The 12,521-nt window shown below is 35.7% G+C and overlaps 1 protein-coding gene across 2 annotated transcripts in view; it reads right to left on the bottom strand.

The window, feature by feature from the left end:
• NCAPG2 (non-SMC condensin II complex subunit G2) overlaps positions 1-12,521 on the bottom strand; it is a 55,449-nt gene that overhangs the window by 21,393 nt on the left and 21,535 nt on the right. For both annotated transcript variants that reach the window (XM_087762704.1, XM_087762638.1), the window contains exons 11-18: positions 11,087-11,212; positions 9,995-10,174; positions 8,785-8,937; positions 4,461-4,683; positions 3,114-3,229; positions 2,457-2,630; positions 590-660; positions 164-317 (exon numbers count right to left, since the gene is read on the bottom strand). In XM_087762704.1, the coding sequence (XP_087618830.1) occupies positions 164-317; positions 590-660; positions 2,457-2,630; positions 3,114-3,229; positions 4,461-4,683; positions 8,785-8,937; positions 9,995-10,174; positions 11,087-11,212 (1,197 nt within the window). The remainder of the gene's footprint in view (positions 1-163; positions 318-589; positions 661-2,456; positions 2,631-3,113; positions 3,230-4,460; positions 4,684-8,784; positions 8,938-9,994; positions 10,175-11,086; positions 11,213-12,521) is intronic.

Below are 12,521 nucleotides of genomic sequence, written 5' to 3'. Positions count from 1 at the left end.
AATACTGTTAGTATCTTACTTTACAACTAATTCCAAAGCAGAATAATATGGCATTAAAGAGGCTTCCTCTATTTAAAAAAAAAAAAAAAAAAAAAAAAAAGCAGCACAATGCCTGTATGTAATCTAGCAATTCCTTAATTTTTTGCTGCAAGCATATGCACACCTTTCTTGGGGTTAGCGTGTCAGACAACCAATCACAGGCTAATTCCATAATATGTCCCACTTGACCCCAGCGACACATGCAGTCTATCAGGGTAGAATATTTGCTTTGGTCAGCTCCATTATCAATATTTCTGAGTCTGGAGATCACACTACAGCTTAAAAGAAAAACAAACAAAAAATAGGAGATGCATTAGCTTTACATCCAGTGCAGAAATAATTCAAAGAAAATCAACCAGTATAATACCAAAAAAGATTCATCAATGGTTCAAAGGCATATTTGCACCTCACAGATTTTACTAACTTATCGAATTTGTTTAGTGGATTAATTTATCCACATGGGCATTTAATATGTCAAGTTGTGAAAAATTAACAAATACAGTCAACAAGAGATTTCTTGTCATTCGTATTTTGGATTTAAAAATAGTACCTGAATGTAGGAATAGCAGCAGGGGGCATAAAGGATGCCAGAATAACCAATGGAGTCATGCAACGTTCATCCTAGGATAAAAAAAAAAAGTACACTATATGATGGACACGTACAGATGCACACAAAACTAAAGTGAGTACTGGAAAAGGATGATTAAATTATCTCAAATTAAGGATTTCCCTTTTTTCACTAGAAATGGAACTGAAAGAAGCTCATAACAACATGTGGCTTGCGATCTGAAACTTCTGATTCCTGTTCTCAGAGGTCAATTAATCAATTATCTTATCATTCAGCTTTCTGACAAACTGTCAGAACAACTATCGTGAATAATTATGGCTCTGTTAGATTAATAACCATTGCAAAAGAAATAACAGCTCTAACTTACATTCTTTCTAGTAGAGGCTAATATTTAATTGCACAATCATGACACCATCTAACTCCTCTCAAGTAACTCGTGCCTTCAATGAACATTCATTCACATCAGAAATTTATAAAAAAGACTCTAAAGGAAAGGGTGCTTATATAACAATGGTCATGTAAAACGCACTACAAGTCATTACAACACCTCATAGTACAAGGTCTAGACCATGACACAGTCTCACTCGGATTACACAGAAACCAATCTATGTGAAAGAGTTCAAAAATAGTCTATATGTCCAAGCTTCATGAATACAATCAAATGAAATTGTTACCGACTTAGACATTTGAAGAGCTAAAACATTTTAAAGATGATTTTTAAAAGAACATTTCAAAATACGTTTGTAGCTTTTCGGGAAAGAGACATGCTGCTTCAATCTGTAGTCTTTTAGAAACTAAGCCTCTGATGACAGGTCTTTTTAGATCCAAGCTGCTTACTCACTGTAAGAATATCAAAGTCAAAGAGGTTGCTTGCTAAAGCTGGTTATCTTGTCTGCTCACCAGAACCTTTCAGAAGGGATGGTACATCCTCTATCAAAAAAGATCTGGAATGTCTTTGACAACTTCCAAATGCTTTCAGGGTAAAGAGAGCATTTGGTATATCTGTGCTGCAGAATATTATGTAGCAATGAACTGCTTTCCACTCCCCGATTATCTAAAGCAGACTTGAATGTTGTTAAGTATAACAGCCAGCATAGCTCAGTATACTTCAGCATAAAAGCCATAAACAAAAAAAAAAGACGTCCAGTAGATAATCATTCCAAATGCGCTACAGAGTGCAGCAGATACTATTAGCCACTCCCGAAAGACAGCATCCTGAGGAATAACACTAGAACCATTAAACAGATCAAGGAGACTGAAAATATGAAAATGACTGATTTTAATTAATTGCTTATATCAAATCCAAACAATAAATAAGTGCATCAAAAGATCATTAGAGAGTAGAATCAAATTAGCAGAAACCAAACACAAGAAAGTAAAAAAGGAGCCTCAGCTGCTTCAGCTGTCTGTTCCAGCAGCTGGATCATAATAAGAAGTGGTGGTGGTGGAAGGGTTTGGGGAGGGGGGTAGGGGGTGGAAAAACACGTGGACTCTCATCTACACTGAGTATTTATTCTGCAATGGCATATTTTCAGTTACAGATTTCCAAAAGTTCCAAAAACATTCAAAAGAGTGGAATCCTATAAAAATATTACAAGGAGAGCAATTTATTGCACAAGTATTTCTGTGCTGACTATTTAGATAATGGCTCATCACTCAGGTACTGCAATTGGACAATAGCTTCTACCCCTTTGTGGAATTCCAAGAAACTTTCTATTGTTTATGGTTTATAGCAACAATGAAAAAGAATAGTTAATACCATGAAAATAGATAAAAGACATAACACATGAAAATACTAAGCACTCACAGTAAAAAAAAAAAAAAAAAAAAAAATCAAGGCTTTCTTTACCTTAAATACTTTAAAATATTCAGGAAGTACAGAAGCAAATTTTCTGGTAGCATAATCTTTGGCATCTTCATTGTGATCTAGTGCTTTGTGAATACTTCTCCAGAGAATTACAGTAATCTCCAATAAACTTGCCATGCTGGCCACATCATTTATTGACAACACATTATTCAACACCTGAAACACAAACACTTAGATGATATTACCTATCATATGCTCAAATATAAATTTAAGTTAAAATCAAGTTTAAAAAAAAACACCTGAAAATCCTTCTACTAATTTCACAAAGGTACGGTGTTTATTGTAGAACTTGAACTCCACAATTCATTCTTACTTTACATATATTACTTGAGTCATATTGCGATATTATTTTTTTAAATAATTTAATTGCAGAATCAAACCAATTTATAATTTGTACTGGAATCAGGGAAGTATTCATTTAAAATATGCTTCATATTTCTTCTATCTTATTCTAGGTACTTCACCAAATTTCTGCTATTGCAGGGCATGAAAACACCATAATGGCAGTTCTCCCCTTCCAATTCCACAGATGCCCAAGTGCCTTCCTTCAGATTTCTGTCATATCATTAACTGCCTTCATCTCAAATTAAGCACCACAGAAAAAGTTACCAGAACTTATCATAAAGTGGACTTTCTTACACTTGTGTTCTCCTTTTCACTTTCGTCATCTTCATCATCGCTATCATGAAGACTCTCTTTCATTGCTTTCTGGATGCAGGCATTCAAGCAGCGCCGAATAGTAAGCATCAGTTTAGCTACATTTAAATATAATAAGAATAAATTAGACATTTACCATCTGTTAAGAATGTTGCTAGTAAATGCTTCTAAGTGTAATGCTGGAAAGCCAGTCTGAAAAGCAGGCAACAGAACCAGAAATAACTAGGAAAAAAAAGACAAAATTTCCTGGTAAAAGGAAATGGAGAAAATGTGAAAGTGTTTTATATCCTCAAGTATGAAGAAGAAATGGCAACATTATCACCAGGTTTCATAATTTTACTGTTAAAAAAGTCTGCTCAAAAAAACCCCAACCACCCACCACCTTATCAAATCAGGATCAGAGGAAGCTCCCATAACTCCTATATTCATCTTGCATAGCTATTAATTTAATGACCTATGTTCAATAATACATTCCCTCCAATGTCAGTTCCAATTATTTATAACAGATGTAGTAGCCTAACCATTGCAGTCCTTAATGAAGAGCTCATCCCTAGATAAAAGTGAAAGGGTTATGCCCACTCTGGTGAAAGCAGGACTAGCTGAAATACACTAGCACATGTTATTTCAAAACTACCTTACCAAGGTAACCAGTCAATGGGCAACAGCTTGGGCATTTTACCCAAGTCACTCCATGCTGACTACTTTGTTTTTATAGTATCAGAACTCCTCAGAAACAAAATGTTCCTGATTTTACTTGGTTCAATAGCAGTTTTCTAAAAAGCAGCTACACTCTGTGCAGTACATACCCTTTTCACTGCAAGTTTCTGAAGCTTTAATAGGAAGGACGGCTTTTTAGATTTTCTCTGAGCAACCTGAAAATACTACTGATCCACAAATCCCAGATAATCAGATTATCAGACATAAATATTTTTCTCCTTCTATAGAATCTTCCACATAAAGATCTCAAATCACCAGCGTATTTCATTTCACTATTTCTGCATGATAAATAAATATCAACTTAGATAGTTTTAAGGTACACGTGAGGAGAAAGGGAAAAAGAGACATCAGATAACAACACCAGCTAGACAGTATAGCACAGCACCCAAAAGCAGAAACGAAAAGCTTTGGTCTCTTCATTGTTGAAAAAGCTTATGACTGTTGTCACCAGGGTTCATTGCTGGTGTCAAGAATTTCAAAAACTACAAACTAGTATTATACTAAAAACAAAAGATCTAGCAACAACGTACGACTTTTAGAGCAAAAATTTAAAAAGCAATTACACGGTGTGATATTAGTACTTCCAAAGACTCATAAGGTTTTGTACTTTACCTATATTGGTGGGGGCAGTATATTCATAGGCATATTGATAGAACTTCCTAGCTGCTGCTGAATTCATCTGGATTAGAGTAACACAGCGCTCACACCACACATCCTCAGGTTGGTTAACAGGAAAGAAAGAGTTGAATAAGAGATTCACTAGGCGTCGTGACACAGGCCGTGAATCAACCTCAAGACGAGTCAGAAGATGCTCCATGGGACAGATTTTCCAGAACTTTTTAAAGGAAGAAAAAGATATTAAAGGAGTTAGAAAAATAAAGAGGAAAACCCAATCATCTTTATTAAGTGTTGTCCACATCAAAAGTCTCAATGAATACAAATAGCATTTACCAGAAAAGCATGAGCATTTTTAATTTTTACCAAAATACCAGCATTTACTTGAGGTCATATATTGCTGCAACAATGCTACTTTACTGTTCTGACGCACCTCTAAATTTCCTGGTATCTCTGATATACTGGTAAAATTCTGGTTCAAGCAATTCCAGCTCAATATACTTGGAATGCTAATGCAATTCCATAGGTATAAGGAAGAATTATTTACTCTACAAGGATATCACCACAAAATATAATTATTTGTCATTATGTGCCAGGTTTCATATCCTCATCATACAACAAAGTAGGACCAAACTACCTACAAGTATGGTATACACTCTAAAAACCTGTATAGAATCATAGAAGGCTTTGGGATGGAAGGGACCTTTAAAGGTCACCTAGTCCATCCCCCCTGCAATTGGCAGGGACATCTCCAACCAGATCAGGTTGCTCAGAGCCCCATCCAGCCTGGCCTTGAATGTTTCCAAGGATGGGGCATCTACCACCTCTCTGGGCAACCCGTTCCAGTGTTTCACCACCTTCACTGTGAAAAATTTCTTCCTTATATCCAGTCTGAATCTACCCTCTTTTAGTTTAAAACCATTACCCCTCGTCCTATCGCTACTGGCCCTGCTAAAAAGTCTGTCCCCATCTTTCTTATAAGCCCCCTTTAAGTATTGAAAGGCTGCAATAAGGTCTCTCCACAGCCTTCTCTTCTCCAGGCTGAACAATCCCAGCTCTTTCAGCCTTTCCTCATAGCAGAGGTGCTCCATCCCTCTGATCATTTTTGTGGCCCTCCTCTGGACCCGCTCCAACAGGTCCATGTCTTTCCTGTGCTGAGGACCCCAGAGCCGGACGCAGTACTGCAGGTGGGGTCTCACCAGAGCAGAGTAGAGGGGCAGAATCACCTCCCTCGACCTGCTGGCCACACTTCTTTTGATGCAGCCCAGGATATGGTTGGCTTTCTGGGCTGCGAGAGCCCATTGCCGGCTCATGTCCAGCTTTTTGTATAGAACAAGACCCTTTCCAAAACCATCCCAAACCATAAGTGCATCCCATTGTTAGCAGAGCTCTAGCTTATTTGTAACACAGTAATCAAAGGCTATGAAATTCAGAAAGAATAAACAGCTTGTTATGCCAGCAGTAATACTGCTCACGTTCATAATTTTTGTGAGAAGATCTTGAATTAATTATGCTGTGCACTTTCAGATTAAAAAAACACAACAAAACTCCCCCAAAATAGGGTTTCTTGGCATAGAAAAACATTATTTTATTCTTGAGTAAGAATATTTGCAGCAGCTAATTCCCCTCTGATTTCAAACTATGGGCATCCCTACTAGAATTATCATAAAAAGAAGGTCCTTGGAGTAAGCATTAAAGTAATCCCAGGACTTACCAGAGATACCTTTTTTAGAGTTTTTAAATAAATAGGAAGTTACTGACAAAACATCTAACACTTACTAGGATTTTTTTTTTCTTTTATGTAAACCTGATCCTTCCTTTAGAAGATCTGAATCTTTTACTACATAAAAATAAAGCACAGAGTGGATAGAAGATTTCCATTATGCCTAAAGAACAAATTAATACCTAAAAGAAATCCCTGAAGTTGAGAATTATCTTTTTCCTCCATCTTTAATGGCAGCAAATTCAGAATAATTCAGGAAAGCCAAAAAGATTGTTTGCTTGAACTTTCATACTGAATGACAAACAACTTTCAAACAAGAATTTTTTATACATTTAACAGCAGCATGAATACTTTGTTTTTAAAAGACTGTACACAAAGTAACAACATTAAAAAAATCAATGTAAAGCATTCTTGATGTTGAATGCAAGTTAAAAAAAGCTTGGTTGTATTTTACTCTACACATAACTGATATTAACGGATCAAATCATGACTGTAGGTGCCAGTCCTTTAAATCATACATGTATATCATATCTTATGAAGAGTTAAAACTCAGTGCAAGAAGTGCTGAGTGCCTGTGATGTTACAGAGTGATGTAGAAATTAATATTAAAAAAATATATAAGAAGATTATAAAAATGACACGTAACGAGAGTATTAGGGCAATATGCTTGTTGAGTATTTTTAGAATAATAAATAACACAAGAATATGATAGAAATAATGATTAAGGTTTCAGAATCCAACACTTTCAGAACAACAGTTCCATGATCTGTTGTTTCTGCTGATTCTATGAAGCAAGTGATACATCTCCAAACACACAGGCGTCATCAGTGTGAGGTCCAGTGTCACAAAGATACGTCTGCCATTCTACCTCAGTTTTACCTGGTAAAGCCTGGCTTTGGAACCTGCTGAAGCAGAAACTTCAGGACTACCACTTATTTATAACTCTGAATTGCCTCCTCCAGTTATCTCCAATAATCTTAACAACCAGAACCAATTGTCTAAGTAAAGGTACAGCTGCACATTGTTAATCTCAGGAGATCTGCAAATATTACTAGGACCCTGCTGGAAACTTTTCACGCTGACAGTCTGAATGATAATACCTTGTACTTGCAGCGTTTGTCTCCATTTCATGTTTTCTGTGGACTTGCCTAATCAATGCATTATGTATTAATCAAGGTATTGATCAATAATAATCAATATATTATGGAAGTACCAAACTTGCTCTTGCATTATTGTAATCCTTATCCTGAACCTGTGTGCAAGAAGCTGAAAGCTCTCAATTCCAAAATCACCTCCCATTTATCTTGTCTTCGGAGCATATTTTGGGGAATTTGGAAGGTACTGAGGTGGTCTAATCTCAATATATGTCTTTGAGGTCCTGTCATCAAAGCTGGAATTCACACATTTGGCAAGTAGGTAATTCTCATGTTAGGGATAGATGTGTTCCTTGAGCACTGAAGCCTTAAAAATCTGACATACCAATTACTTATTTAATTCTCTCCTGAACAACAGAGATAAACTATATGAAGTCAGAAGTGTGTATGTGTCCAGCACAAGATAAGCGTGCCCTAATTAGGCTTAGCAAGGGATAAAAAAATGATTAAAATATAAAATTGAAATTAGGAAAACATTAACAGCAGAGAGTGGAGAAAGCATTCAAAGAGGCAATAGTGCCTAAGGCTGGACAGTATCACCCTAAATAAGAGTCCACAGCAGAACACAAAGTTCATTCAAAATCACTATAAAAAGATACCAAAATCCAGAAGGACATGTCCACAAAAGACAAACAGAAATTATAAAAACAGGTAAATAAAAGTACAAAAGCAATTCGGTAAAGATGTTAAGCATTTAGAAGGTGAGAGTCCCGAGTTCAGCTAGCCAGCTGGAGGAGCAGGGGTACCGACTGCTCTGCCCGGGCACGGCCACGAGAGGGCAGAGGGAAGACAGAAATATGCTGAGAAGAAGCTGTGCCGAGTGCTTGTGATGCCCGCAGCCACGGAGGAAAAGCAGGCAAGCACAGGCAAGCACAAAGACTCCACTGGACCTACTGATCATCCCAAACTAGTCAAAAACGTGGCGGAGAGGAAAAGGAGAAGAGTGTACTTGGCTCAAGTAAAAACAAACTTTCCAGCATGTCTATAAAATCTCTGCCATAGTAATATCCAGACATAGTATTATCTCATATAGTTAATTTTTCTGTGAACAGCAGCTATAGAAAGGCTGAAAGCTCACCAGGACTAGTTACAATTTATTTATTTATTTTAAAGGATTTTTCATGGACGCCATGATTTCAGTAGAATTCACAAAATCACTGGAAAGAAGTACTTCTACACTACTACCTACATTTGGATCAAAACCTTTAAAATGGACAGAAGTGACTAACAGCAACAGAATCCACAAGTCTTAGAAATAAACTCAGCTATACAATTAATATATGAAGAGGGGAAAAACTGAAATTAAGAGTATTACTACATTAAGCATGAATTGTTTTCCTTTTAGGAATACTGCAGTAGTCTCAAAAGGTACTTTTTTTTTTTTTTAAATAAATGCCTTGATTTTATCTCCTTCTTGCTACTTATCATGTGTCACTTATCCTACCTTAGCAGCCTTGGTAGCCTTAATTTTCAGCAACATATCAACAAAAGCCACTCGCACTTTCTCTGAATTGTCATGAAGGCTGTATTTGACTGCTGGCAGGAGCTGTTCCAGTAATGGATGACTTAGTTTGTTGTCCAAAATTATCGGTAGGCACTGCAAGAAAAAAAGATAATGCTAAAAAAAAAAAAAAAAAAAAAAAAGGAGTAGATTTGCAAAAAGCAGTAGCTAGAAATTGTTGAACTGGACCATGACACTTCTAAGGTTAAATTAAGTAGGGACAGACACTGTGCATGCATATTTTTCCTGTAACATTCTTTAATAAAAATTGCTACGGTTATTTCAAATTTCCAGTGAACAGTGAACTCATTTCAGATTAAGCAGATTCAGATCTACACTGAGGCCACGGTCTTGTCTTCTACCTGAGGGCACAGTGTCAAATGCTTTTTGTGGTAGCAACACGAGCTCCCTGAACTCTGCTGATTTCAGATTAAAAAATACGTCTTTTTTTGCCAAGTTATTTTTAAATCAGCACTTTCTGCTTATCCAGTGTAGACCCCCATGCAGCTGTAGTGGAGCAAGTGAAGATTAACATGAAGATAGCTCCAAACTTAGGCTGAATTGACACATACAGAAAATTTTTAAGTGAAAATACTGCTTAGGGAGTTCATTTTTCTGTCCACATTATTAGTTGTTTACCAGCTGCCAGAAAGATGTAGATAAACTAATCCTAACATACTGAACAATGCATGGGAGACTGGCATTCCCAGAGAAATAGTATGTCATTGTATTCATCCAAACCTCAGAAACACGAAGTGGGGTACAAAATCATAATTGTGCATGTCTAGGGATGAGTTAAAACCAGTGATATAGAAACATACTGGAACTTGCCTGCATACATTTTCAAGGATAAGCATAACTTCTAATAGCTAAAATAACTATATTATCAGGTCCAAACAATGTATATAAGACTAGAAATGCAAAGTGGTTGAGAGTCACAAAGCCAAACAGTCACTATTTTAAAAAGCGTTTGTTCATCCCAAATCTGTGGCTTTTATAAAATGTGTGTGAAACTTGTGTGTATTAGGAACTTTATTTTATTTTGCAGAATAAGCAATTTCTGTGACTTGAAGTGGCCTATACTAGAAACCTGTGCATCAAGTAAAATATAAAAATGAAAATCATGATTTTAAATTTAGAAAAAAAGATTTACTTTAAAAACAGAGCATCGAACATCAGCAGATGTTATATCACATGCCAGCTCTCCAGTTAGTTTTTTTAAGAGATCAGCAAGAATTGTTGGAGGAATCATCTCCCAGTACTTGGATGTTATCTGAGTAACTCCAAGTATCCCTGTAGAGCGGACAACTGGATGAGGATCTTCTAAGAGACTCTAAAACAAGAAGAAAAATAATAATGTGAGTATATGCATTATTGTGACTCTACTGCTGTTTGACATTAACCTATCATAAACAAATAGCATTCCATTACCTTTTAATCATTATGCAAATTGTCATACTATTCATAGAAATGTAATATTAATGTAATACTAATATTCCCTCAAAGCATTTTATTATGAAGCAAACTAGTAAATTTAAGTCAGAAGCAAAATTAAGACAAATATGGGCCAATTTTCTTTAATTGGACATTTGAAATAAGTTTTTTAAAAAATAGCTCACATTAAGTCTTGCAACAGCGGCTTAATTAAGAATATTTAGACTTCTATTTATATACGAGTTCACACTGGCCACTGTTCCTATGCAACAATATAAAAACTTTGAAATTCATTCAATTACCTGATGTTTACATTTTTAAAGACGATACTCGGGATTTCCCAAACATTTTCTTGATGAAAATACTATGCCCATTCTCACCCATCTAGACCAGTAAAGAGTTTTTTTAGGTTCTTATCTCCATTATACTTCCTTTCAGAAGTAATTAGTAATACAGTACTAAACTTCCATTGAATGCTTCCATATTAAATGTAGAGCTCTCTTCACCAATACTAGGTTAAGTAAGGATCAAGATCCATTACTCGTGCATCTAATCTTTCATTCACAGATTAAGGAAAAACAATCCCAAATATTTCTTCTTCAGAGTTGAAAATGGTGCATGTCATCTGTTGTCAACACACTCCAGAAATTTAAAATACTAGTTTATTTTTGTCTTTTCTGCATCACAGGCCTGTATTTCCCTATGACTACTATCCTGAAATTTCATGAATTTTAATTGCATCAACAGCTTATTTTTGAGTTAGTTGCGATAAACGTTTCATTTTTAACATTTTAGTTTCATTAAAACTTACAAAAAGTTCTTCAAACTGTTTCTGAATTTCATTGTCCATCTCTTCAGTATTAAAACTGGGATCACGAACAGGAAAAGCATCGACAAACAAAAATGCTGCATTTGATCGAACTTCTGAGTTTCTGGCCTGTTACAATGAAGGAAAAAATATTTTTTCAGTAAGTACAGCCTTTTAATATCAGAAGGCATATCCTGTCAAATATTGCTCTCCAAACACTTCCAACAAGTCAGTATTTTTAATGAAGTAGATGGAAGAGATGAATTTTTAAATGTATGGAAGAACTTACAGTAATATATATATAGTACACATTTCTGCCCATTCAGTAAAACCTCAGTTATTAGTATAATCAGCTTTCAAGGCATATCAACTTCAGTGACCCTGAGGAGTCACAGTCAGAGCCCTTCTGCTCTCTGTAATGCTGAATAAATTAAAAGCAGTTGGGATTTCTCTTGGTCACCTTAAAGCTCTTCTTCAGAATACAAGAATCTTGAATTGAAGCAGATTTAATTAATTAAATTGCCTGTCAAGAGACAGGTGATTTAATTGAAAAGCTCAAGCCTAGTTCTTCAAGCAAACAGTATTTAGAGACTAAGTACCAGAAAACCTGGAGAGTAACTTATCCAACAGAAACATATTCAGTTCTGCATCTATGCACATCAGTAATAGGACCGTGTTCTGAGCTCTAGGCAGCTCATCAAAAATCTAAGGCAAGCCTCATAACCCTCAGACATTTTACCATTTGTAATAGTTTTCAGTGTGTTACACTATACATTTTGCTGGTTGTAGAACCCCAAATGTAAAGAAAAATGAAAAAAGTGCATATTTAGACACTCAGTCAGTGAAAAATAATTGGCCCTGTGGACCCTTAAAGGATAGAAAAAGAGAGCAGGCAATGAAATGAAGAAAAGATGAAATTCAAGGTATCTCAGGGAGAAACCTGAAATCTAACCCGCAGAGTTTGATAAATGGATATACATCCTTTAGTTAGGAACTTGTGCTTTACTTTATTTATCATGGATAATACAGTCTAAAAGTGAAAAGATAATAATTCTTAATTCAGTCCTATAAAGCTGTAGAAAATCCTTTAACTTTGAGCTTGTCTATATTGAAGAATTAATGCATAACAAGCTAATATGTGAATTCAGGGTGAAATAGCTCTTCTGCACTAATATTTCATGTGAAAATTAATTCAAGTATGTTTTTGTGCAATAACCTAGACCTTGTCTACCATGGCCATCCCAGAAAGTTAATTTTCATAAACTTTCTAAGTGCATTACACTGAATTCCATTAAGCTCACTTTAATTCTGAACTGAGCACCCACAGTTTAAATTCCTGCCTTTGATTAATTGGAATTTATCCCAAATGTATTTGCATATTCAAGCTTGTAATAGAGCAAATGTCTTCACAGAGGTAGAATCTAGGATTTTAAATTCA

Source organism: Nipponia nippon, unplaced genomic scaffold (assembly GCF_047370975.1).
Source record: "Nipponia nippon isolate SJK-2023a ecotype South Korea unplaced genomic scaffold, ASM4737097v1 scaffold_1, whole genome shotgun sequence".
In the NCBI taxonomy this organism is placed as follows: domain Eukaryota; kingdom Metazoa; phylum Chordata; class Aves; order Pelecaniformes; family Threskiornithidae; genus Nipponia; species Nipponia nippon.
Note: the sequence above shows the minus strand (reverse complement) of the source record. Positions and strands in the feature narration are given on the sequence as shown.